General features: G+C 46.1%; 1 protein-coding gene across 1 annotated transcript; it reads left to right on the forward strand.

Moving 5' to 3' along the window:
* Positions 1-738: 738 nt before the first annotated feature.
* USP30 (ubiquitin specific peptidase 30) lies at positions 739-27,127 on the forward strand. The gene is made up of 14 exons (XM_065889994.1): positions 739-914; positions 3,664-3,773; positions 4,917-5,099; positions 10,779-10,882; positions 15,313-15,411; positions 16,159-16,204; positions 17,307-17,401; positions 22,082-22,141; positions 22,640-22,726; positions 23,520-23,600; positions 23,696-23,915; positions 25,375-25,495; positions 26,400-26,800; positions 26,880-27,127. The coding sequence occupies exons 1-13, from the start codon at positions 832-834 to the stop codon at positions 26,662-26,664; spliced, it is 1,554 nt and encodes a 517-aa protein (XP_065746066.1). The 5' UTR covers positions 739-831; the 3' UTR covers positions 26,665-26,800; positions 26,880-27,127.
* The last annotated feature ends 816 nt before the right edge of the window (positions 27,128-27,943 follow it).

Below are 27,943 nucleotides of genomic sequence, written 5' to 3' on the forward strand. Positions count from 1 at the left end.
ATAAATGACAATATTTTGGACACATTGGGTCAAGTAAAAGATATTGATAAAATTAATTTTATCTGTTGTTTTTCACTTTAATGTGGCTACTAGAAAATTTAAAATGTTTACTTCCATATATTTCTATCGGACACTGTTATTCTGGAGACACACAGACTTGCCTGCCAAACTTGTTTCCACCACTTACAAGTTGTGTCAAAAGACTTTTTCTCTAAATTTCTTGTATTTCCTGGGATGTAAAAACTGTTAAGACTGAATATGAATAATGCATGTGACGTACTTAGCAATGCATTTAAGTAAACAATAAGTTTGGTGGCTATTATTAAAGGTCTCGGTTTCTCTATAGGTGTCGTCAGACATGTGCCACATGCCCATTAAAGGCCCTTCCTCTGCGATCCATTTCCACTCCGACGACAATTATAACTAACGGTGGCCAAGTTGTGGTCCCGTTTTCAGGCGGGGGTCGCCCTCTTTACACCGAAAAATAAAAATGACCCAGGGCCCCTTCTGCAAATGGGATATGTGTAACTATGAACAGGGCCCGAGCAAAACTTGAAAACCAAACGACCCCGGGCCGCACGGTCTCCCTTAGTAACCGCCGAAGACGCCCGTGACTAAGGGGGAAAAGGAAAAACAAGGCGGTGGTCCGTCGACTCCAGTCCTCCGGCGAGAACCACTTCCGTTTCTTCAGGGAGCCCGTCCTTCTGTGTACCTTCCCCGGAGGAGCTGGGACTTTGGCCGCGGGTTCCGCCGTGTTGGGAGCCCCCGGAGCCCTGGGTCCGGCCGCGGAGATCGCGGCGGGGGTGGCGGCAGGCCTCCCGCGCAGCCGCGATGCTGAGCTGCCGGGCTGAGGCGGCGATGACCGCGGCCGACAGGGCCATCCAACGATTCCTACGGACCGGGGCGGCAGTCAGGTGAGCTTTGGGGGGCGGGACGGCCGGGGAGGCCGGGACCAGAGGAACCAGGGTACCGAGGCTGGCCTGTGGCGGCCCTTTCACGCCCCAGTAAGGGTCCCCAGGGGCCGGAGTGAGCATTACAGAGGTTTCTGCGTCCCGAAGTGTTGGAGGCCCAGGCCTTGGGACGGGAAGGGCGACGGGCCTCCAGGGCCTCCAGGCAACGGCGATTCTGTCGGCACTCCCCAATTGTGCTGGCGCTCCCAGTTTTATCACTGCCCCCTCCACCCCCCTCCTCCGCCTGCCAGTGCCTCCTGTAATCCTGTCATTGTCCCCAGAATTTGCAGGGATCCTCAGCCTTGTCAATGGCCCCCTCGGAGCTCTCAGCGCCTCGCAGGCTTTACCGTACCCCTTCATCCTTTCAAGATACCCCCAATCCTTCTGGGCTCCCTAGTCATGTCAGTACCTGGCCTGCTAGGGTTCCCCAACCTGTCAAGCTCCCCAGTCCTGCCATGGTTCTCACAACCCTGTAAAGTGCCCCGGGCTTGCTAGCGCCCCCCACCCGCACTTTGTCAGTACCCGTCTTCCTGTCACACCCCCCCACACACACTTTTGCCAGGGATCCCTTAGTCTGTATGGGTCCCTAATCTAATTAGTGGCTTCTTATCTTGCAAGGGCACCTAAACCAATCAGGACCCCTTAACCTGTTAAGGCTCCCAGTCCTGTTAAGATCCCACATTCCTGCTAGGACCCCCAATAGTACGGGTTCTCAACCCTGTCAGTGTCCCTATGTCCCTTGTCTTATCCACCCTCCCTCGGGCTCTAGGCTTCAGAGCTGAGCAGTGTGGCTCCGTCCCTGCCCCCAAGCCCCCTTCGTGACCCTAAATGACTGAGACCCATTGCTCAGGTCAGCTTCCTCCCTCTGGAACTGGAGCAGTCTAAAGAGCTTATCATCCCAGGGTTGGAAGTCCTCAGTGGCGATCCTGTCCAGTGCCCCCATTCTGTAGTTGGGACACGGGCCTTGCAGTGGCCATGCCTGTGGTCCTACAGCTGAGCTGATAGCAGAGCTGCGGGGAGAAGCCAGATCTTTTCACTCCCAGGCCCCACTACTCTCCTCGTGTTGTGGAGTTTCCAGAGTTGGCCCTGGGTTTTTTATCCATGCCCTACTTAGGACCTAGGCAGGCCCTCTCTCCCATCCTTTTGACATTCTGTCCTTCAATTTCCCCATGAGCTTCCTGGTTTGAAGCACAGACTTGGCAGCCCAACAGACATGAGTTCAGATCCACGTGGCCTCACGTGAATATACCTATTGTGTAAAAATCAGCACAATGTTGCATTAAGAAACTTCAAGAATAACTTTCATGAATGAAGCTGAGACTATAATACTTGATAATTGCAGCAGCTAATATTTGTTAAGCTCTTACTGTGCACCCCATGCATTAGCACTTATTCAGTCTTTACAATAATTCTGTAAGGTGGGTCTCACAATTGTCCCCATTGTACAGATGAGGAAGCTGAGGCTTAGAAGGTGCAGTGACACCATAGGGAATAGCAGAACCAGAAGTGAACCAGATTATGGAATTCCACTTTCTTAACCAAGTTCTGTGCACATTCTACCGACACTGTCTTGGGAGAACAAAGATTTATCTGAAATTCAGTCATCAGTTGTGTATCACATCAGCCATGACATTGGAAAAATGTTGGTGGTTGTAGACAGAGTTACTAGTATTACCAGTGGCTCTTCCCTGAGTTAATGTTGACTGAGTTGAGGTCAAAACAATATTCACATGATCCACACATGGGGATAAGAATATTTTAAACACACACACACACATATATGTAGCTAACACATATATATAGGTATATATTGCACAGATATATGTAGGTACATATATTGGTTGCCTTATTTAGTGGAAATACATAACTATGTATGAAGACAGTGTTTTAAGTTACTGGTGAAATTTCTTTATTTGTAGTAAAAGAATAACTTCAGTATTCGAGTCAAGCCTCAAATGAAGAAAACTGTAATATAATAAATATTTAGAAGATCTTTTATACTATTGTATGCCTCTCCCTTACCCCGTTTAATAACCTAAAAGATAAATCCATTTCTATATTTCTCCAGGTCCCAATCATTCAATAAGTATTATCAAGAACCTACTATGTGATCTAAATACTTGGAAACACTTGGGATATGTTAGTGTGTAAAACAAAGATCCCTGCCCGTGGGGACTTTGCATTTCAGTTGCGGGAGACCGAAAATAAACGTGGTGAATAAATGAAAGTTAGGTTGGAAGGTGGTGAGCTCTGTGGTAAAAAGAAAACATGGAACTGGGTAAAAGGGCCACGAGTGCAGGTTCTAGTAGTTTGTTAGAAGTGAAGGGATGGGGAGGGAGTGAGCCAAGCAGTGGGACCTGGGGAAACAGCATCTGAGGCAGAGGGAGCGCAGTGCAGAGGCCCTGGGGTGGGAGCTTGGCTGTGGCCGGGGTGGTGGCCGGTATGGCAGCAGAATGAGAGGCAGAGCAGGAGGAAAGCCCTGGCCGGTGGCGCTCTGGGGAGGTTGTGCTCTGACTTAGGTTTCAAATCCTAATGTCTAAATGTGTGATTTTCAAGACATAATCCTATACTGTATATTACTTTAATCTGAAAGCTAGGTATTTGGCAGGCCAGTGGTTATTTTGATGAAATGTTATTTCTGTGTACCTGTACCTGTATATACACATATTGCATTTGTGATGAGGAAAGACAGTAAACTTATTTTCTTTTTTAGATATAAACTCATGAAGAACTGGGGTGTTATAGGTGGAATTGCCGCTGCGCTAGCAGCAGGAATCTATGTTATTTGGGGTCCCATTACAGAAAGAAAGAAGCGTAGAAAAGGTAAGAATGAAGCCTTTGGATCATGGTCTATAGACTGGACCCAAACTCTTATTGTTTAAAAACAGTACGGAAAGGGGAAGACATTTTTGGTTCTCTTGTATCTTCAATTTTGTCAGTAGTACTTTCTTTTAAACAGAAGTTAATTTTAATGACTCATTATGTTATACCCCGTAGTAAAAAGATTTATATTTCACCCGCACTAAGGTCATGAGTTTGAGACATGCTTCGTAATGAAAAATTTCAAGTGGCTTGGTTGTCTAAGTGTTCTCGTTGCTATGGCCATTGTGTTTCCAGTTGTACAGCTGCCTAATCGAGTGACGCCTTTGTGCTTTCACTGAATAGCTGCTAGTCACTAGTAAATGTTTCAAGTTTGTTTCTTCACTAACACAAAAATCTATTTCCTTATTTTTAAAAATGCCCCCCTTTGTCAATGTTGCTCTACTTATATGGATTAAAATTCAGCCAAAATAAATAAATACATAAAAGGGACAGGTGTAGCAAAATGTTGATCACTGTTAATTCTGGGGATGTTTGTAACTGGGGTTCATTAGATATCTACGCTTCTTTTGTGCATGTTTGAGAACTCTCATAATAAAAAGTTTTTTTTGTTTGTTTTTGTTTTTTAATTTCAGCGGAAGAGGGAAGTATGTCAGATTTTGTTGATCTCTTTGCAGAAGGACTGATCAGAATGGCAGTAGTGGTGTCTTTCCCACTGATTATAAGAACAAAATCATTGTCCTGGGGAACAGGAACAGAACAATTGTTTTCTTCTGTTGTGAGAAACATTGCTTTCTTAACAAAGAAGAGAGAGAGTGAGGGAGAGAAAGAGAGAGAGAGGTTACTAAGTGTTTCTGAACATTCAATGGAAACCAGGCTGTGCCAGACACTCTGGTGCATTTCAGTAGTCACACGCGGCCCGGACTTGTCCTTCTGCGGCTTACGGTCTCCTGAAGGAGCAGTGGTAGGACTGGGCCTCGGCTAGGACAGGATGCCTGGCCCCCAGCTCTCTGTGGATGAGGACTTTCTGAGGTAGGGGTTTTCAATCCAAGGCCACGGTGCAGGAATTCTGGGTCCCAAATGGGAGAAGATAAAGGAGATGGTCCAATGCGATGCGCTGTTCTCTTGTTCCCCCCACTTTTTTAGGGCTTGTGCCTGGCCTTGTCAACCTGGGGAACACCTGCTTCATGAACTCCCTGCTGCAAGGCCTGTCTGCCTGCCCCACCTTCATCAAGTGGCTGGAAGAGTTCACCACACAGTACACCAGGGGTCAGGAGGAGTCCCCCCAACACCAGTGCTTGTCCTTGACACTGTTGCATCTCTTGAAAGGTACCTACCTGGAAATGTAAAGGGCGTGCTGTGCATTTTCAGAGCAGCAGCCCAGATGGCAGACAAAAGGTTAATAGCCTTTATGTAGAAGAAGATCATACCTATCATTATGATAAAAGCACTAAGGGCCCAATAGTTAGAGACAGGTGTTTTTTTTTAAATCAAAGCTGTAATCGTTTGTTTTAAAACTTGTCAGTTTAGTAACAGCTTTTTAGGGAAGGAGAAAAATCCACTTCCATTTAAGCATTTTGACTGTAGGAAGTACCCTGGTTTCACAAACATCAAAGTTTAAAAACAAAAAGTGTCTTAGCCTAGGAAATAAGGTAATTCACAAAAGACATAATACAGACTGTACTGAGATAGATACAGAATGCATCTAACAAACAAAATAAGCAATTTGGCCATTATCAAAGAAATACAAATAACATAATAGTGAGGTACCGTTTTTTGGCCTGTCAGCAAAGATTGGAAAATCCACAATCCTGACCAGCTAGCTGTTGGGTGACATGTTCATAAATGCTGGTGGTGGTGTAACTTGGGGCAGCCTTTCTGGAAAACAGTGGAACCACATAGTAATAGCTTGCAAAATGTTGAGTACCGTTTGACCAAGTAATTGGTGGACGATGATCTACACTAGCCTGCAGTGGAGTTCTCAGGGCAAACAAGTGTGGGAATGGCCCAATACTGGCCCCGAGCTTGGAGAGTCACAGTGTACACGGGCTTGGTAAAGGTTTTAGGAAGCCACCAATCTAACTTCATTTTGAAACCGCTTTTTTTGACTGTAGAGCTGGGTTTCCTCCTGTAGCATCTGGACAACCCCACACGCAGATACCAAAATCTGCAGATGCTCAAGTCCCTTATATGAAATGGTGTAGTGTTTGTGTATAACCTATGTACATCCTCCCATAAGCTTTAAATCATCTCTATGCTACTTATAATACCTGATCCAATGTAAATGCTATGTCAATAGTTGCCGGTGCCTGGCAAATTCAACTTTTGCTTTGGGGAGCTTTCTGGAATTTGTTTTCCTGAGTATTTTCTTTTTTGGGGGCTGCACTGTGCAGCGGGATCTTAGTTCCCCGACTGGGAATTGAACCTGGGCCCCTGGCAGTGGAAGCACGGAGTCTTAACCAGTGGACCGCCAGGGAATTCCCTTCCTTAGTATTTTCAATCCTTGGTTGAATCTGAGGATGCTGAACCAGTGGGTATGGATGGCCGACTATATGTGCAAAGATCTCCAACACCTAGTGGTAATGGGGGGAAAAGGAAAGAATATGGTTATCCAGCAGTAGAATGATTAAGCAATCAGTGGAATGTTGCAGAGCCATTAAGAATCATCGTTATGAAATGTTTGTTTTGTTTTTAATTTGGGAGAGGGCATAGGCTATCCTATTAAGTTTGAAAGAGTGGGGTACGAAATACGGTATAATTTTACTTCAGCCAAAGCAAAAATTTCCACAGATAAAGGCTGGACAGAAAAAGCCAAAATGTTAGCCATGGCTATTTTGGCATGGTGCAGGTGACAGTTTAAAAACATGAAAAAAAAAACTTTCAATAAGTGTGTATTACATAGTCAGAAAAAAAATTGGATTTTAAAAACACTCAACTAAATATTGCTTCACTGAGGTATGATCTCAGCTTGACACAGAAACCTGTATGAAAAGTAAGTTCTGCTCTTCTGTATAAGAGGCAACTTGAAAAAAAAAAAAGAGGCAACTTGAAAGTAATTTCTTTTACTGCCCTGTTGAAAAAAAAAAACATACCATCCCAAAGACTGTGTGAAGAACTGACACGTCCACATAGGTGTCATAATGTAGGGTTAGGTGTTGTCCTCCCATTATATTCTTCCTTCTCTGCTTCTGCTTCTCAGTGTCTTTTATTTTGGTTTTTAGAAATAGTTTTTCATTATATAAGTAATTCATGAGTAAATTCTTCTTGTTGAAAAATTAAAGCATTACAAATAAGGCTAAAATTCTCTTTATCACTACCCGCTCCCTTCCTTCCTTCCCAAAAGTAAAAGATAAGTGTAACCTTCCAATCCACTTTCTGTGCATTTAACTATGTTTCTAAATACCCACGGAAATGATATATTGTTTTGTTTGTTTTTTCATGACCAAATAACATGATATGTATTAGAAAAATGGCCATTTCATTACTTGTAGCTCTGCCTCATTCACCGTTTTTTTTTTCCTTTTGTGAGTTTACTGGTCTCATGTATTTTGTCTTCTGTGAACTGCCAACTCATATCCTTTGCCCATTTTTAAAAATTGAGGTGAAGGGGCTTCCCTGGTGGCGCAGTGATTAAGAATCTGCCTGCCAAAGCAGGGGACACGGGTTCGAGCCCTGGTCCGGAAAGATCCCACATGCCACAGAGCAACTAAGCCTGTGCACCACAACTACTGAAGCCCGCGTGCCTAGAGCCCGTGCTCCGCAACAAGAGAAGCCACTGTGATGAGAAACCCGCGCACCGCAACGAAGAGTAGCCCCCGCTCTCCACAACTAGAGAAAGCCCGTGCGCAGAAACGAAGGCCACATGCAGCCAAAAATAAAATAAATAAATAATAAATAAATAAATAAATAAATATTTGAGGTAAAATATTCATAATGTAAAACTTACCACCATAACCATTTTCAAGTAAACAGCTCTGTAGTATTAAGTATATTCACATTGTTGTGCAACCATGACCACTATTCATCTCCGGAAAGCTTGCATCTTCCCATGTTGCAACTCTGTATCCATTAAACAATAACTTTCCAGTTTCCACTACCCCCAGACCCTGGTAACTACTATTCTATTTTCTGTCTCTATGAGTTTGACTATGTACCCTATTTAAGTGGAATCATACAATATTTGTCCTTCTATGTCTGGTTTGTTTCACTTAGCATAATGTCCTTGAGGTTCATCCACATTGTAGCATGTGTCAGAATTTCACTCCTTTTTAAGGCTGGATGTGAGTAATATTCCGCTGTGTGTGTATATGTATGTATATACACACTACATTTTGTTTATCCATTTATAGGTCAGTGGATGCTTGGGTTGTTTCCACCTTTTGGCCATTGTGAATAATGCTGCTGTGGAGACTGGTGTACAGATATCTGTTCAAGCCCGTGCTTTTAATTTTGGGGGGTGTAGACCCAGAAGTGGAATTGCTGGATCAAATGGTAATTCTGTTTACTATTTTGAGGAATCACCATACTGCATTCCACAGCAGCCTTGGCATGTTACATTCCCACCAGCAGTGCACAGATGTTCCAGCTCTCCACATCCTCACCAGCACTTGTTATTGTCTTTTTTTTTTTTTTGCGGTACGCGGGCCTCACACTGTTGTGGCCTCTCCCGTTGCGGAGCACAGGCTCTGGACGCGCAGGCTCAGCGGCCATGGCTCACGGGCCCAGCCCGCTCCACGGCATGTGGGTTCTTCCCGGACCGGGGCATGAACCCATGTCCCCTGCATTGGCAGGCGGACTCTGAACCACTGCGCCACCAGGGAAGCCCCTTGTCTTTTTGATGAGTGTGAAAGTGATATCTCATTGTGGTCTTGATTTGCATTTCCCTAATCATAGGTTATGTTGAGCATCTTTTCATGTGTTTATTGGCCATTTCTAGGAGTTTTTGTGTTTTTTTTATGAAACGTCTACGCAGATCTTTTGTCCATTTTTTAATTTGGTTTTCTGTATTTTTGTTGTTGTTGAGTTTTAGGAGTTCCTTATATATTTTGGGACTCAAGCCCTTATCAAACATGTGATTTACAAACGTCACACACCTTTACAGCTGCATAGCATCCATAATCGCAAGATATCCCGGTTTAATTAGCCATTTGCTTCCGGTGCCTTGTCTACATAAACAGGCTGCAGTGAACATCCTTGTACATGCCCATCGTGCAGATAGGCACCTCTTTCCCTGAGGTAGATCCTGGGAAAGTCATACTGCTGGATTGTAGGATATGAAAATTCGTAGACATTGCCACATTGCCACACAGCATTTTACGCAAAATTGGGCTGAAGGGGACATTCAGATTTTCCTTGGGAGGGTAAAAGCTAACAGAAGGGCTGCCTCGGAATGTAGGAGGAAGAAGGAAGGAACAGGACCTCTCCTGACGGGTCTCCTTCATACTGGAGGGTAAAGGTCTGACCTCAGGGTTTATTTTCACTGATGACTGGCTACTGGCTGCCAACGCTGGTGCTTCTCCACCACAGGTCACCACCCACGGCACCAGCCATGTTCTGAGAGGGGTGGCGTTGGCAGTGTTCAGACCCTCCAGAGTCAGAGTCTGAAGTATTCAGAGCTATCTCTCAAGTTCCCTGACTGCAAATCAAGGAGGAGAAACAGGCTGGCTTAGTTTATCTGGAGAATCACTGAGCTCCCAGAAACTGCATTGAGAGGGCAGGCTCCTGTATTTTTGTCTCCTCTGCACTAGCAGTACTGGCCCAGTGTGATATACTGGTCCATAATAATATGCTGTGGGACGGGGGGTGGTCAAGATCAGGAATTAACAAGCTATGGCCCTTGGGCCAAATTTGGCCTACCGCCTGTTTTTTTTTAAAATAACTTTATTTATTTATTTTTGGCTGCATTGGGTCTTTGTTGCTGCGCATGGGCTTTCTATAGTTGCGGCGAGCGGGGGCTACTCTTAGTTGCAGTGCGCGGGCTTCTCATTGCAGTGGCTTCTCGTTGTGGAGCGCAGGCTCTAGGTGCGCGGACTTCAGTAGTTGTGGCTCACGGGCTTAGTTGTTCCGTGGCATGTGGGATCTTCCCGGACCGGGGCTCGAACCCATGTCCCCTGCATTGGCAGGCGGATTCTTAACCACTGCACCACCAGGGAAGTCCCACCGCCTGTTTTTGTGAATAAAGTTTTATTGAAACACAGCCATGGTCATTTGTTTACATATTATCTATGTAATATGTAATATTACATATTATTTATGTAATATGTAACATGTAATATTACTTATCTGTCGTCTATGGCTGCTTTTTGTGCTACATGGGCAGAGATGAGTAGTTGCTACAGACACCTGCAAAGCCTAAAATGTTTACTAGCTGACCCCTTACAGAAAAAGTTTGCCAACCCCCATCTAGATGTAATTGTAATATAAATTCATAAGCCCATCAGACTTTTATTTTTGTCTATTAGGCTTGATTCTACCTTGATTGAAAAGTAAACCACTCAGAAGACCATTTCAGGCTGCCTCATAGAGCTTGATGCTTTGCAGTGATAATCAGAAACTCAAATGCAAACAAATCCAAGAGAAGGCCTTACGGCCACAGGAGAGAGTCCTGTAGAGAGGAGTTAGGGCAGTGAGTGTAGGGTTGGACCAGATGGTTGTTTAAAGGCCCTCCTGTCCCTCAGAGTTGTGAGTTAAAATCATTTTATTCACTACAAATCTTGCAACAGTAAATTTGTATTGATGATAGTAATTCAGATATCTGAAAGTCAGTTACTTCATTTAAATGGTGCAGCCTCATGAAAAATTACATTCATTCGACAAACACGAAGTGTCTACTAGTGTACTAAGCATTGGGTAAGACTACAAGGAAGAATAATGAAAGAGATACAATTCCAAGGTGAATTTTACAGTCCTTACATTATTAATTAGCTTTGACACGTTGTGCTGTGCAGCTTTTCTGGTTCGTTGTCATGCTGGTTCACTTAATAACTGTGCTACCTTTTTTGTTGCCAGCTTTATCCTGCCAAGAAGTCACTGATGAAGAGGTCTTGGATGCAAGCTGCTTGTTGGACGTCTTAAGAATGTACAGATGGCAGATCTCTTCGTTTGAAGAGCAGGTGAACACAACATTCAAAGCAGGTTTCCTTGGAGAATCTTTCCCACTAATGAGGTGGGGCCTGAGCTCCAGAAACAGCTGCATTGCTGCAGCGGGAAGAATAAACGCCAGCATTGACCTTGCTGTTGTCTGACCTGCGTGGACATTTCTGTGACATTTTAGACAGCCTTAGTGTCCCGAGACCAGATTGTGAACTTTATTCCTGCTCTCGCAATCAGGGGAGAGGGAAGGTTCACAAGATAGAGCGTGAGCACACAGCTGCCAAAGAGGGAAAATCTTTTTAGTTCCTGAGTGACTTTGCATTTCAGTGGATGGTGGGGACATCTGGGGCCTATTCGAGAGAAGCAGGTGGCTTTACCTTAGAGGCTCAGAGGTTTGGGTGAGACTCTTTTTTAGACTATACCTTCATTAAAAAAAAAAATCAGTCTTCGGAGGCTGGCTTAAAGTGGCCGCAAACCTTGAGCAGCTGTCATATGCAGTCCCAGGGCCTTCCTCCAGCCACTCCCACCCCCCTTTTCCACGACTACAGCTTCCTTGTCTTCTTTGGTACTGGCCACCCTCCTCCTCTTCCCCAGAGGACGAGGCTGAGGCTGAGGGAGTGAAGCTCTAGGGACCAAAACTTCCACTTCCGTTGGTGTACACTTCCGGCGGTCCATCCCCACCGCCACATTTCCAGGCTGGCCCTGGCCAGCGTTGGGTTGGCTGCTTCTGCCTCCCCCAGGGAGCCCCTGGACCAGAGCCCCTGGGCTCCCAAAACTGTGGGGCTGAAGCAGGAGGCATGTAAAAATGGAGAAGTGAGGCGGGAAGGCTTCCTCTCTCCCCTCTTCTTTAGAGATCTCTGTTTCTACTTCCATCTGAAGCCATGTATGTGTTACTTCTTAAACACGACGTTGAGAGTATCCTATACTTTCTTAACAGTGCTTCTCGATTGATCCATTATATGTTGAAATATTTTTCCATTTAGAGAATACTTTTTAAATCCTCCTCTGGTAACTGGAATTATTTAGCTACATTTTACATTTCTCTAAACTGAGACAGTGACTGAGATTTAGTCCTTAACATCAGATACCTGTCAGCTGAAAAAAAAATGCACAACCTCCAAGTTGAGAATTAGGTTTTATTTGACAGACGTCCTGAGGACTTAAGCCCGGGAGGCAGCCTCTCAGATAGCTCTGAGGGACTGCTCCCAAGAGGTAAGGGAGGAGCAGGATATATCAAGTGTTTGCAAAATCAGCAAAAACAAAAACAGGTAGTCAGAACAAAAGAAGATTACTGTTAATTAAAGAAAAAACAGACATGTCAAGTTAATGAATTCAGCATTTTTCTGTGTGAGGGAAGATGCAAGTGTCTGAGTTCATTGAAATCATTCCTTCGAGATGCCCCTTAGCTGTCTAGGGCCGGTATCCTGCTTTTCTCCATCTTGAATCCCCTCAGAGGACACAGTAGGGGGCGGCTGCAGGAGCTGATGCTTTGGTGGCCAGCAACGTCCTTTGTTTACTGATATGACAGGCGACATTCTTTGCCCACATTCCTTTTCTAAGTCCTGCTCTTCTGTCAAGGACCCACTTAAGTCCCAGTTGCTCCTGGGGAGTATTTCCAGTGTCTGACACTGAGCCGCAGAGTGCCGTAGTATGTATGGGAAGGAGAAAGCATGTCTGTCTCTGGTTCTGTTCCTCTTTGAAGGTACCCAGAGCATCTAGCATGGGGCCTTGTCCACACCTTCACTATTAATGATCTGGTCATCCAACCACTTTTCAGTGTCTAAAGCTAGAGCTGTGGGGTGCTTTGGGCCAGGTATGTGAATTATCTGATTGAATCCTCACCACAGCCCTGTAAGGAGTTACTGTTACTATCCCCATTTTACAGATGAGAACACTGAGGTTCAGAGCAGTCAAGTGATTTGCCCAAAGTCACACAGCTATTTGAGTGACAGAGCCAGGATTCAAGCCAGTCTGGCGCTAAAGTGGCTGCTCTTCAGCTCTTCTGCGATACCGTTCCTTTTCTCAAGGCCAAGTAATCACATGGCTGACGGTGACAGAATAGGTTTTGGATCCGACTCCATCCTGTCTTGGGATTTTTCTCTGTGGTGAACCCTTGCTCATGCTTCATGGGCTGGCCCAGATGCCTGGTCTGTCAAGGCTCCCCGAGCCTTGCAGGAAGAGATGATCCTCCCTCAGCTCCATGTCCAGGGCTCACTGGTCATAACAGGGCCATAGCATTGCACTGCTAGATAGTAGCAAGGCTGCCATGTCTGCCCCTGCCATGTCTGGGTTGTGAGTCCCTGAGGGCAAGAGCCTTGCCTTACTTACCTTGGACTCCATCACTCTCTCGCCAACTGCTGGTCACAGCCTCAGAGGGGATTCATTTATATGTGCAACAAATGCTTATTGAACGCCGACCTCGGGAAGGGCCTGCTGAGGGCGCTGGGTGGTAGTATCAAGCGTGACTTGCAGGGGCCCTGTGCTCAAGGAGCTCGGGGTGTAGTGAGGGTGGGGCTGCAGACCATTCACAGGTAACTTTAACATGTGCTAAGAAGGTGATGTGAGAAAGTGCGGGAGGACGGGCGGTGAGAGGAAAGCGGCAAGGGGACTCCTTTAGAGGGGGCGGCTTCTCTAGAGACCTGAGGTTTCAGCTGAGACCTGGAGTCTAAAGAGGAGCGAGGCCCGGGGTGCTGTGGGCGCAGCGTGCCAGCCGGAGGAGCAGAGCCGGGGCAAAAGCCTCGAGCAGCTGCAAGGACACAGAGTTGAGAAGGGCAGGAAGGGCAGGGCAAGCAGTGGAGGAGAGGGGGCTGTGGGGACTGCAGGGCCTGGGAGGCCGAGGGCTGGAGCTGGGCTTCTGCTCTGCGTGCAGGGGGAGCCACTCGGAGCATTGGCAGGGGACCGCTTTGGCCCGACCTAACATGTGAACAGGACCACGCCGGCCTCTGTGTACAGGAGGGGTGCAGGGGGGCAGGACGGGAGCAGAGAAGAAAGCTGGCGGCGTGCAGACACCCAGGCCGGGGAGGGTCCAGCTCAGGCTGGGGCTGAGGCAGGGCAGTGGAGAGACCTCAGGGATTCAGCGGGTGGTTTGGAGGGAGAGCCTGCGGGGCCGCTGCTGAATGGCCGGGGGTGAGGTTAGGTCAGGGAGGGCTGGTGACGGAGGGTTCCCTGAGGAGCCCTGAAGGATGAGAGAGAGGCGGCCGCGTGAAGGCGTGAAGACCCGGGCGCGGGAAAGACCCAGGTCTGAGGTAGGAGCCGGCTTGGCACATTCAGGGAGCAAGAGAAGGCTGGGGGCTGGGGCGCGGCGGGGAGGGGAGAAGGTTCTAGGGCCGGGGCGTGTCAGGGCTGGCCAGCCAGCTAAGAAGGGAGCCGTTCACTGCAGCAGTGGAGGCCATCGGGAGGTTGAAAGCAGAAGAGAAAAGTCATTTGCCTTTAGAAACAGATCGCTCTGGTGACTGTGGACGGAGCCAAGAGTGGCAGCCCAATGAGTATCAGCCGCATCAGAGTTCAGGGGGGACGGGCTGCCCATCCCAGGAGAGTCGGGGTGGCTTTGGCTTTTGGGGAGAGGGGCGTTTGAGTTGATCCTTAAAAAATAGTCCCCTGCCACATGAGGCAGCAATTCTGCTCTGGGTGTACGCCCGTAAGAGCTGAAAGCAGGGACTCAGATATTTTGTGTAGCCCGGTTCACAGCTGCATCATTCACGACAGCTGAAAGGCGGAAGCAGCTCACCTGCCCATCGATGGCTGATGGATAAACAAGATGTGATAGGTGTGCATAGTGGAGTATTACTCAGCCTTTGAAAGGAAGGAAATTCTGTGCTACGTCATAGATGAATCGGCAAATGGTGCTGAGTGAAACAAGTCAGTCACAAAAGGACAGATGCTGTATGATTCCGCTTATCTGAGGATACGCGGAATTCATAGACAGCAGAGTAGAACAGTGGGTGCCGAGGGGTGCGGGGGATTGGGGAGTTAGTGTTTAGTGGGCGTGGAGTTTCCATTTGGGAAGACGAAAAGAGTTCTGAAGATGGACGGTGGTGATGGTAGCACAAGTGTGAATGTGCTTAGTGCCAATGAGCTGTACACTTAAAAAGCTTAAATTGGATGAGTGTTCTACCACAGTGAAAACAAAACAGTAGTCAGGTAGAGCAGAGGTCAGAGCCCTCTCAGCAAAGCTAAAACAGGCTCAGAGATGGCTTGGATCAGCGTGAAGCCTGCCCACCCAGCATTCGTTCCTTCTCTCTCTCCTTGGGCCTCTCACTTGAGGGCCTTTACTGGTGAAAATGTCTAGGATGTAACCATTTCCATTTAACGCACTGGGCCTTGAGATGGTGGGAAGCAAATTCTGCCCACCTTAGCCATAGGGAGTCTTCCTGGTGGTCCACACAGGGGTGGTTCTGACGTTGCCGTGGCCTCTTCGGGCCACTCTGAAGAATGCTTTGCCCTTTGACAGGACGCTCATGAGTTATTCCATGTCATTACCTCGTCTTTGGAGGATGAGCGGGACCACCAGCCCCGGGTCACACATCTGTTTGACGTGCATTCCCTAGAGGTAAACCATTAACACTCTCGATACAATGAATGCGGTCTGTGCATATCGAACAGGTACAGGGAATACAAATGTAATTTTCGTGTAACTTTAAACTCAAAAGTAAGATTCGATAAAAACCCAGTAGTGGGATGAGGCTGGGGGAGGGTCTTAAACGTCACACTTGGCAGTTGGTGACTTTGGTTAGGGATGTCGAGCTCTTAAAAACGATTCCCTGCTGCAATCTGTGTTGGGCTTGAGATGAAAGAATGTATTTCCCCCCACCCCTATTTAATACAGGAGAACAAGGAGCCACAGGAATGCTAAATGAATCTTATTTCTCTGGCACATTATAAATGTTAGGGAGTTGATAAAAGTTAATTAGTAAAAGGGGGGGAGTATTCCGGAGAGGCAGTATGTTCAATTGCATTTGGTGAAGGAACAGGTACAGTAACCAACCAGAGAGCATAATTAAGGCCCCTTTTAGGAAGCTTGGTTTAAAGTTGACTTTGAGGGACTTCCCTGGTGGTCCAGTGGTTAAGCCTCCATGCTCCTAAGGCAGAGGGCTCGGGTTCGATCCCTGGTCGGGGAGCTAAGATCCCACGTGCCGAGCGGCATGGCCTAAAAGTAAAGAAATATGTAAATAAATAAAGTTGATTTTGAACTGTGCAGTCAGCACAGAAACTTGTGAGATTTAGGAGTGGGGTGAGGGTGGGTGATCAGAGAGATTGCAGTAGGGTTTTCAGCCTCTCTCTTTTTCGTCCCCTACAGCAGCAGTCAGAAATGACTCCCAGACAGATCACCTGCCACACCAGAGGTAGTCATTTTCCATTGAACTGTAACACGTGAGATGTGTACTTTTTAGAAATGACAATAATTTGCTTTATGTTTTCTAAAAATAATGTTTTTCTGGTGACACCCATTCTGACTTGGAGTGTGTGTACTTGAAAGGAACCTGTGTTTTGGGAACAGTTTTAAACTGTCCCCCTGGTGAACATTTTCAATTGCTCCATCACACCCGAGCCCTGCTCAGTTTCCTCTGAGCGGACTTATTTCTCCCTCAAACTAGGGTTTTTCTTTACCTTCTTGAATTGGTCCTCTGGTGCACTTAATAAGCGGAAACTGCTGTGTCCTCAGCGTTTACACTTTGGCCAACTATTCCTGCAAATGATCCCTTCCTCCTTGGAAGGAAATTATTGTTTTCTTAACACTTAAAAAAAAATGACATATCAATTCCTTCGCACACTGGTAGTAATGAGAACAATTCTCTTTTGGGTCCAGGCACTGTAATATCCCATTTAAGCCTCCCAACAGCTCTATGGAGTTGGCGGTATGGAGGATAGTGGCGTCATAATTATCCCCATTTCCAGCAAACTGAGGCTTACCGGGATGAAGTCTCTGGCTCTGGTCACATGGCTAATAAGCAAAGCCAGGACCCGGCCCAGGCTGGCCTGACCTGGAGCCCGTGGTTCCGACTAGCACACCACACTGCTGTGTTTATTCCGCTAGCCCCCATCCTATCCCCCGCAAAGCTCGCGTTTTTCAGAACTTGCTTATTCTGATGATTTCAGAAGTTTATCTCACTTTATGGAATGTTCACCAGTGGTATCATTCTTGTGACATCTCAAACATTTGAAACAATGTTTGTAAAAAGACATTATCAAACACATTTCTTTTTAAATGTGGCTGTACCTATTATATAGAAACCACATTTAAGGACCTGTGTAAATTCTCCTGTGAAGGGAACTGGTTGTGTTTTTGATGGATTTCAATAAGGGAACCTCTTTCAGTGTCCTTTTCAGGAACTTTTTTTTTTTTTCTAAAGAAGGTGTGTCTACCACATACTAAGAAGGGGGTGAATTTTGAGGTTGGTGCCAGAGGGCTAGAGGTGGCCTATCCAAAGGTGTTCTGTATTCCAGGGTCACCTCATCCCACATCCAGCCACTGGAAGTCCCAGCATCCTTTTCATGGAAGACTTACTAGTAACATGGTCTGCAAACACTGTGAGCACCAGGTAAATACTATACCAATACTTGACATTTTCTGGCAAGGTTTTATTTAAGTTAAGATTCATGGGGCTTCCCTGGTGGCGCAGTGGTTGAGAGTCCGCCTGCCGATGCAGGGGACACGGGTTCCTGCCCCAGTCCGGGAAGATCCCACATGCCGCGGAGCAGCTGGACCCGTGAGCCATGGCCGCTGAGCCTGCGCCTCCAGAACCTGTGCTCCGCAACGGGAGAGGCCACAACAGTGAGAGGCCCGCGTACCGCAAAAAAAAAAAAAAAAAAAAAAAAAAGATTCATGAAGGATCCAGAGCATGAAGACTGACATTGGTGTCTGGCTTCTGTGATTTTTCTGGGGTCTGTAGGCTTGGTGGACCCACTGCCCCCCCTTGGTCAGTACTGACATATCAGTTGATTCTCAGATGGCATCTTCTGTACCAAGAGCAGCAGACCCATTGTGATTGGCAGGGTTTTGAGTCCTAAGGTTGGGTCTATACCCATGATGAACACAACAGATTCTAGGGCTGGTTTTTTGGGGTGTGTGTGTGTGTGTGTGTGTGTGTGTGTTTTGCTTTTGAGATTTAAAATTTTTATTATGCAAAATTTTGAGCATGATGCAAAAATAGAGAATTGTACAACTGTCACCTCAGTCAGTTTTAGAATATTTTTCATCACCCACCCCTTGCTCCCGCACACACAAAAAAACCACCCCTGTACCCGTTAGCAGTCATTTCTCATTTCTCCCCACACTCTGTCAGCCCTAGGAAACCACTAATCTACTTTCTGTCTCTATATAGTTTGTCTATTCTGGACATTTCATATAAATGGAATCATATGGTGCTTTGAGACTAGCTTCTTTCACTCAGCATAATGTTTTCAGGGTTCTTCCACATGTTGTATCATGTATCAGTACTTCATTCCTGTTTATTACCAAATATTACCAAATAATATTCCATTGTATGGATAGATCACATTTTGTTTATCCATTCATCAGCGGATGGACATCGGGTTGTTTCCACTTTTGCCTTGTTTCAAATCTTAAGAAACAAATATTTGGTGTTTCGTAATTAAGTATGTTATCTTTGAGTTTTTATATTCTCCTTTTATCACACTGAGAAAGTTCTTTTTATTCCTAGTTTGCTGAGAGTTTTTATCATGACTAATAATTGGATTTTGTCTTGCTTTTTGTACATATATTGAGATGATCTTTCTTTTTCTTTTATTCTGTTAATATGGTGAATTACAGTGATTGATTTTTCTAATGTTAAACTACCTTGTGTTTCTGGGATAAATTTCATTTTATTGTGATGTCATTCTTTTTATATATTACTAGATTTGGTTTGCTAACATTTTCTGAAGGCTATTCGTGTTTTATGTTTATGATTTTCTTGTAATGTCTTTCTCAGGTTTTATTATAAGGGTTATGCTAGCCTCATAAAATAAGCTGGGAAGTATTCCTGCCTCTATTTCCTCAAGGTCTTTGGGTAATATTGGTATTGCTTTTTCCTTAAGTGTTTGCTAGAATTTGTTTCTTTTTCTTTCTTTAGTTCTATTTTTGCTGAATTTCTTTTGAGACTTTGCTATTAGGCACATACACATGAATTAATTATGATGAGTTGACTCTTATTGTCGTCATAAAATGTCCCTCTTTATCTCTAGTAAGACTCCTTGTCTGGAAGTCTATTTTGTCTGTTTAGTTTCCATCTAACTAGTGTTTCTATGGTATGTCTCTTTCTGTGCTCTTATTTTTGACCTATCTTTTGTCTTTGTATTTAAAGTGTAGCTTTTGTAGAGGGCATATAATCAGGTCTTGCCTTTTTATCCAGCTTCCTATCTGCCTTTTATTCGGTGTGTTTAGTCCATTTACATTTAACGTAGGTATTTATAGGGTGGATTTAGGTCTGCTGTTTTACCGTTGGTTTTCTACTTGTCTCATATAGTTTTTGTTTCTCTGTACCTCCATTCCTCCCTTCTTTTGGGTTAATTGAATACTTTTTAGTATTCCATTGTAATTCCTCTGTTAGCTTTTTAGCTACATTTTTTTTACCTTTGTGTGTGTGTGATTACATCATGCAGTGTTAACTTATCACAGTTTATTTAGAGTTAATATCATATTCCTTTGTGTAAAATGTAGGAACATTATGAAAGTATAGTTCTGTTACCCCATCTTTTGTGCTTTGTCATATATATTATTTACATATACGTACATTATAAACCCCACAACACTGTCATAAAAATTTTTACTCTAAACAGTTATATGTGTTTAAAAGAAATTAAAAGAAAAAAATTTCACGTTTACCATTTTCAGTATTCCTCAGTGCCTTCTGTAGATCCAGGTCCATTTGATGTTTTTTTCCCTTCAGTCTAAAAATATTCCTTTAACATTTCTTGCAGGTCTGTTGACAAATTCACGTAGATTTCATTTATATAAAAATGGTTTTGTTTTGCCCTTCTTTTTGAAGACTGGTTCGGCTGTGTATAGAATTTGGGGTTGACAGTGTTGCTGTTGTTTTGGTTTGGTTACATTCATGTACATTTATGCTTGTCACCAACTTTGAACATTTTTTTGGCCACTATGTTTTTCAAAAAAATGTATGCCCCTTTCTCGACTTGTTAGTCCATTTGATATCGTCCCACAGGTCACTGAGGCCTGGTTCTTTTTTCTTCAGTCTTTCTCCTCCGTGTCCTTCAATTTAGATAATTTCTATTGACTATCTTCAAATTTCCTGACTGTCTTTCCCATCTTCAATCTCTGTTTGCTTGTCCAGTGAATTTTTCATTTTAGTTATTGTTCCTTTTAATTATAGATTTCTTTCGGTTCTCTATAATTTCCATTTCTCTGCTGAGATCCTCTATTTGTCCTCCGCTAGATCTGAATAACTCTCTCTTCCTTTATGTCCTTGGGCATATTTATAATATACTCCTTTAGGGTCCTTGTGCTAATTGCACCATCCAGGTCCTCACCTCCTCTTCCCTACACACCATGGGTCACACTTTTCTTCTTTCTTTGTACTGTATGTCTAGTAATTTTTTAATATTGACATTGTAGAAGAGACTCTGGATTCTGGTATGTCTCTCTGAGAAATACTGAATTCTGTTCTAGCAGGCAGTTGCCTTGGCTGAGCTTGAACTCCAAACCCCCCCTCTCCAACATTGGGCGGCATAATCTCTGCTCAGTTTTCTCAGCCTCCAGCCGCAGCTTCTTGCTGAGTCCCTGGAGTCTCTTCCGTGTCTGTGCGCTTTAGGGATCAGCCATGGAATCAGGCAGGGCTTATACACAGATTGTAGGGCCTATCCTCTCCTGGCTCCTCTCTTTCTGGGATTTCCTCCAGCCTCTGTACCAGCCCTGAACTCTGTCTCCTGATACCTTAATTCTGATACCTTAATTCAGCAGTAAGACTGCTGCTTTTTCCCACCCAACACCGAACTGCATGGATTAGGGGGGACCCTCAGGCAAAGAAGCCACACATAGCAAATCTCCCCCACCGAGGTCCTTTTTCTCCACGAATTGACTTCTCCATTTCCGCCTGCTTTTGGTAGCCCTCCAGCTATTCAATTTGTTTTGTTTTGGTCCAGATTTTACAATTGTTATGTCAAGGAGAGTTAGTCTAGCCAACCTACTGTGCCGTAATCGAAAGCAGGAACTCTTTTTTTTTTAAAATAAATTTATTTACTTATGTATTTATTTTTGGCTGTGTTGGGTCTTCGTTGCTGCGTGCGGGCTTTCTCTAGTTGTGGTGAGTGGGGGCTACTCTTCGTTGCAGTGTGCGGGCTTCTCATTGCGGTGGCTTCTCTTGTTGTGGAGCACGGGCTCTACAGCGCAGGCTTAGTAGATGTGGCACATGGGCTTAGTTACTCCACGGCCTGTGTGATCTTCCCGGACCAGGGCTTGAACCTGTGTCCCCTGCATTGGCAGACAGATTCTTAACCACTGCACCACCAGGGAAGTCCGAAAGCAGGACCTCTTAACCCTGTTTTATCATTTGTTGTTTTGGGGCTTTTTTTGCAGTTAATAATATAACATGCATATAACATGCACATCTTTCCATATAATTATGTGTAGTTCTACTACACTATTTTTTTTTTTTTTGTGGTACGTGGGCCTCTCACTGCTGTGGCCTCTCCCATTGCGGAGCACATGCGCAGGCTCAGCAGCCATGGCTCACGGGCCCAGCCGCTCCGCGGCATGTGGGATCTTCCCGGACCGGGGCACGAACCCGCGTCCCCTGCATCGGCAGGCGGACTCTCAACCACTGCGCCACCAGGGAAGCCCCTCTACTACACTATTTTTAATGTAGTATTCCATTTTATAATATATGGACATGATATAATTTATTTAATCACCCCCTAGAATTTTCACCCATTCACATTTTGCCATCATAAGTGATGCTGTGATAACCACATCCTTGTAGTTTTATTATCCATGGTTATTTCCTTAGGATAAAAATCCCAAAATTGCTGGGACAGGTATGCTATTGGATAGTGTTTCCAAGATATCCTTTAGTATTATTGTAGTTCTTACGTTTACAAGGTTGTTCTTAATAGAATTTGCGTCTAGGTAAGTACATTATGTTTGACTATGTTACTGTTGGGCATGTAAATATTAAACTGTTTTATAGGCATATGTCTTCCCATCTATAAAGCTTTGAATTGAACCTAAGTCCTTTCTGGTTTTTCTGCAATATGTGTTTCAGAGTCCCGTTCGATTTGATACCTTCGATAGCCTTTCACTAAGTATTCCAGCTGCCACATGGGTATGTACTGATCTGTGGTTTACTTGGGGTCTGTTTTGGAGACATTTGAATCTGCAAGGGCTTTGAGACATTTCGTGTAGCTCAGCTACTACACATGACTCAGACACATGGTTGGTTGAACCCATCTTAGTTTTAATCTGTGGTACCATGGCCTGTCTTTGGGGGAGGAGGTGGGCATTTTCTCTCTTGCTGCAGAAATTTTGGCTTTTTTGAACACACACACACACACACACACACATTAATCTCAAATTCAAAGCTATCTACAAGAACATGGAAGCCCATAATTTTCTGCAGTGTTATGTCCTCATACCCTTGAATCTATCCATAAGAGCAAATCCAAGATGCTCTGGGCTCCCCATTTGTTCAGGAAACACCCAGTTGTGTCTGTGAAGCTTCACTGCCTGCCTAGGCAGAATAAAGCTCTGGGCTTCACACTGTTAACAGTTTCAGTCTAGCTCTCCTTGAATTGTAACCATGAATGTTCTTCTTGTGCTGTAGGGTCATCCACTGACCCTGGACCACTGCCTTCACCACTTCATCTCGTCGGAATCCGTGCGGGATGTCGTATGTGACAACTGTACGAAGGTATGGCTTTAACCCCAAGTGCCATTTCCTGAGCCGGCCCACGTGTCCTGATACAGCGCCTCCCACACCGTCGGCCCTGAGCTCTGCCGACTACCCCCAGAGGCTCTCTGCAGCCACAGCCACGTCCATCTAAGTTGCTGAGGAAATTGGCAGCCCACGGACCAAATCTTTTTCCCAGATGAGTTTGGTTTCATCCACAAAATGTTTAAAGAAAAAAATTTGAATGCCATGTTTTGAGGTGGGACAGGCCCGCTCCAATTCACTGCAGTTCCCTCCGCACCCGCCTGTTTCACATCTGCCCCAGCTGAGCGACCTGCCCGGCTCCCCCGAGCAATTAAACATCACCCCCTGAATTAAGAGGAACTGTGGGGGCCAGGAATTTTGAAGACACAGAACGAAACAAATGACATGCTAGTGTCAGCTTCAGTGCGGCCTCTTTACTTCTTTTGCCTCCACGGTCGCCACTAGTTAATGACTAAAAGAGTGAAGACAACTCACAGATAAGTGGGCAGCTGAGTTCCTTCAGCAGGTGGACGTCGAGTGCCCAGTGAATGCACTTGTAACGCCAGCCTGACCCACAGCTGTCCCTAGGGGTCCTGTTTCAAGAATTTCTGCAGAGGGACTTCCCTAGCGGTCCAGTGGTTAGGACTCGGCGCTTTCATTGCCGAGGGTGTGGGTTCGATCCCTGGTCGGGGAACTAAGATCCTGCAAGCTGCGCAACGCTGCCCCCCCCCCCAAAAAAAACAAACAAACCGAAAAGAATTGCTGCAGAGAGATGTTTCCTGTATTTCAGATCGAAGCGAAAGGGACGCTGAATGGGGAGAAGGTGGAACACCAGAGGACCACGTTTGTCAAACAGTTAAAACTAGGGAAGGTGAGCCCATGCCGCATGCCTGGCCGGCTCTGCTCCCGAGGGCCCCCCGGGTCCCGCTCCCGACCCGCGGCTCCTTCCGTCTCTCCCACCCGCAGCTCCCCCAGTGTCTGTGCATCCACCTCCAGCGGCTGAGCTGGTCCAGCCACGGCACACCCCTGAAGCGCCACGAGCACGTGCGGTTCAGCGAGTTCCTGACGATGGACATCTACAAGTATCGCCTGCTCGGACACGAGCCCGCTCGCCGCGGCCCCGAGCTGCAGGAGGAGGCGGGGCCCGCGCTGGAGCTGCAGGACGGGCCGGCAGCCCCCAAGCCAGGTGCCTGCCCGAGGGGCCCACGCAGCTGGAATTTGCGGGTTCCTTGTGCCACAAGGGCCAGGCTCACCCGACGGCTGCTTAAATTCTTGAGAACAGCAGGATTGGGGGTGGGAGAGGAAAGGTTTTGTAAACGAGGTTTAAACGATACGGTCGTGAGATGTCTAGTTTTTAAGAACTCTCTGACAAATGAAAGACTATAGGCAGGAAAGCAAAAGGCTGCTTTCTGGTCTTCTGACTAGACAATAATGGGCTCAACTCATTCCAGTGAATTTCTTCTCTTTTCTTCTCCCCAGTACAGTCACCTCGTTTAGACAGGAACTGTGGGGAGGAATGTCCTGGCTGAAGATCCCTGAACATCTTATTTGGGTTGATACTTCTTTGCTGAATTGCTTTTTGTCTGATCCCATTACCATCCTCCCTTGAAGCTAATTATTGATCGGGTCCCAGTGAAGCCAGGTAGCTATTATCACTCTGTCTCACTGAAGAGAAAACCGAGGCTCCCAGAGGCTGATTGGTCCAGGGGCAAACAACAGATGGGGGATCTGGTACTGGAATGAAGTGTTGGGACAGTTTTTTTTGTTTTTTTTTTAAATTTATTTGTTTTTGGCTGTGTTGGGTCTTCGTTTCTGTGCGAGGGCTTTCTCTAGTTGTGGCGAGCGGGGGCCACTCACTGTTGCGGCCTCTCTTGTTGTGGAGCACAGGCTCCAGACGCGCGGGCTCGGTAGTTGTGGCTCACAGGCCTAGTTGCTCTGCGGCATGTGGGATCTTCCCAGACCAGGGCTCGAACCTGTGTCCGCTGCATTGGCAGGCAGATTCTTAACCACTGTGCCACCAGGGAAGCCCCGTTGGGACAGTTTTGTAAAGGTGTTGTATGTAATATGTTCAGTTCTTTGTAAATGAGGAAAACTCACCGACTTTCAAGGCTCCGAGCCTGAACTCGCCACCCGTGTGCCAGGACTGTCTTCCCTGCACCCCAGACTTTCCCCACCTAACACCCCTTACTACCATTATTCTTTCCTACATCCATTTGTGTGGCCTGGCAGGACATCATTCACAGGGAGACCGAGCTTTGTCCTTTCTCAAAACGTCAATAGTTTAACATTGGGAGCAGCTGGGGTGGGAAGAGGGCCCAGTTTTAAATCCAGGACCTCCTTGCCCTGGCTTCCTCTTCTCCCTGGCAGGGGTGCAGGTCTTTAGCAAACAGGGCTGGGAATCTCAAAGACACACAGAGTTGTCAAAGTGAGCAGGAGGCTAGGAGCTGGGTACATTTTTCCTATTTGGGGATTAAAACAGGCAGAGACAAAAAGGAAGTTTTATGAATCAGCATAGGACAAAATCACGTATCTGTTTTTCCTCTGTAGCCTTACTGGGGAGTTAAATTTCAAGCTAATCCAAACCATGTCTTGTTTACCCGAAGCTGCCGCTCACTTTCATTGCCTTCGACCTTTTTCTCTTGCAGTTCAGAGTCACCCGGGGGGCCCCAAAACACAGATTTTCATGAACGGCACCTGCTCCCCATCTTTCTTGCCCACGCTGCCAACCCCGATGCCCTTCCCCCTCCCAGCTGTTCCTGACTACAGGTGAGCCACTTTTTAGACGCATATGCCTCATTCACTGATGGCTTTAAAAATAAGAATTATAGGGCTTCCCTGGTGGCGCAGTGATTGAGAGTCTGCCTGCTAATGCAGGGGACATGGGTTCGTGCCCCGGTCCAGGAAGATCCCACATGCCGCGGAGCGGCTGGGCCCGTGAGCCATGGCTGCTGAGCCTGTGCGTCTGGAGAGACCACAGCAGTAAGAGGCCCGCGTACCGCAAAAAAAAAAAAAATAAGAATTATAAAGTCCATAAAATGTAAATGTTATGTGTATGTGTGTATACATGTACATATGTATGAAAGTATGTACATAGAATATAAAGAAAGAAATTTAAAAAATTTTGGGGACACCACCTAAAGATAGATCACCAGTTAAATCTTTGTCTTCCACTCTGTAAAGCTGTGTGTGTGTGTGTGTGTGTGTGTGTGTGTGTGTGTGTGTATGCATGCATATACTACACAACATACATACACTCACAGAATGGACAGTTTACCAGGCCAGTAAATACAGGTCTCTATTTCAGTGGTTGCATAGTATTCAGTTGTATAGCTGTACCATTGTGTCGGGCCCCTATTGTTGAACATCTAGGATTTTTTACTCTTTGCTTTTTTTTTTTTTTTTTTTTTGCGGTACGCGGGCCTCTCACTGTTGTGGCCTCTCCCGTTGCGGAGCACAGGCTCCGGACGCGCAGGCCCAGCGGCCATGGCTCACGGGCCCAGCCGCTCCGCGGCATGTGGGATCCTCCCGGACCGGGGCACAAACCCGTGTCCCCTGCATCGACAGGCGGACGCTCATCCACTGCACCACCAGGGAAGACCTCCTCTTTGCTTTGCCTCTAAACCTGCCTTGTTGTATTTGTAAACCACTGGCATTTGTTCCTACCGTTCAGCTCCTCCACGTACCTCTTCCAGCTGGTGGCAGTTGTTGTCCACCACGGAGACATGCACTCGGGACACTTCGTGACCTACCGACGGTCCCCGCCTTCGGCCAAGAACCCTCTCTCCACCAGCAACCAGTGGCTGTGGATTTCTGACGACACCGTCCGCAAGGCCAGCCTGCAGGAGGTGCTGTCCTCCAGCGCCTACCTGCTGTTTTACGAGCGTGTTCTTTCCAAGATGCAGCATCAGAGTCAGGAGTGCAAGTCTGAAGAATGACTCTGCCCTGGCCCCGAAGCTAGAGCTGATGGCTCCGTCCAAGCTGTGTGTGTGTGCGTGTGCGTGTGTGCTGTGGTGTGTATGTGCAAGCAGCCCCACTAGAGTCCTGCAGCCTTCTGGCGTGTTCTAAGAGCAGGCTCCACACAGGAGCTGGTGGCCCCGATTCAAACGAGGTCAGGCTCCCCGCACAGCTCTGCCCGTGCGTACCAGGGCAGCGGTGCCGGGCTAGGAAAACAGTCATTGTGTCTAGAGCGTGTCTTGTCACTCACCTGATCCAGGTAATTAAAAGAAACCAGACTCCAAAAGCCACCTTTTTTAGATTGATACATTAGGTGTTCTCAGAGGGGAGTTAACTTTGTCTGATCCTCCAGAGTTTCAGCATAGATCTTTTATTTTTAATAAGCAGTCCCATAAAAATGGTTGAATTAGTGAAATTACTAAAGGCAACAACTTTGAAGAAAAAGTGCCTTTCATTCTCAATTGCTTTCGTAGCATGTCCCTTCTGGAAAACACACCTCATCTGGGAATCATCTAAACAATTTTTGAGAAGCTCTGTACCTTCCAAAGTTACCGAATAGAGAGCAACAGAACAGTTAAAAGACGCCTGATGCACACCCGCCTTCCCTTTTTATATGTCTTTTTCTAACCTTTCGATTCTTTATATGTAGTAACAGCTCATGTGCCAAATCCGCCCCTCGGGGAAATTCTCTCTCTGCTTTGTCAGTTACAGGTGACCAGCTTTCTCTTTGCTGTTATCTTTTGTATCCTGGACTCCGAGGTGCGATTATCGCGTATTCTATAACTGTGTGAACAGCCAGAACTCGGTGGCCTGTGTGCCACACCTAGGACTCCTCCGCTCTGTAGAAAACCCTTTCTCACACAAGGACCCCACGGTGGACACCTATTCTCATCTATTTATTTATTGCCCATGAAGAGCTCCTGAGGTTTACAGGTGGAGCCGGGGGCTGTGTCCGAAAGACAATCCTGGCCTCCATTTGAGAGCTGGATTCTGAAAGAAGGGCACTGACCTTGGGGCTGCTGTCTCTCTGGACCTCAGTTTCCTCATCTGTAAAGTGATGAGTTAGATTCCATGACCATCCAAGTCCAGCCCTTCCCACAAAAATGAAGTTTAAAAAACTTTTTGAACATAAAATTATGGCTGATATCTAGTACTGTCATTCTGTTCTAGGTCCATATTCTAAATGTATTCGTTTCCAGTAGCCTCATACAAAAGGCCTCTCTTGGGCATCCTCCCCTCTCTTCAGGTAAGTCTAATGAA

Source organism: Phocoena phocoena, chromosome 13 (assembly GCF_963924675.1).
Source record: "Phocoena phocoena chromosome 13, mPhoPho1.1, whole genome shotgun sequence".
Lineage (NCBI taxonomy): Eukaryota > Metazoa > Chordata > Mammalia > Artiodactyla > Phocoenidae > Phocoena > Phocoena phocoena.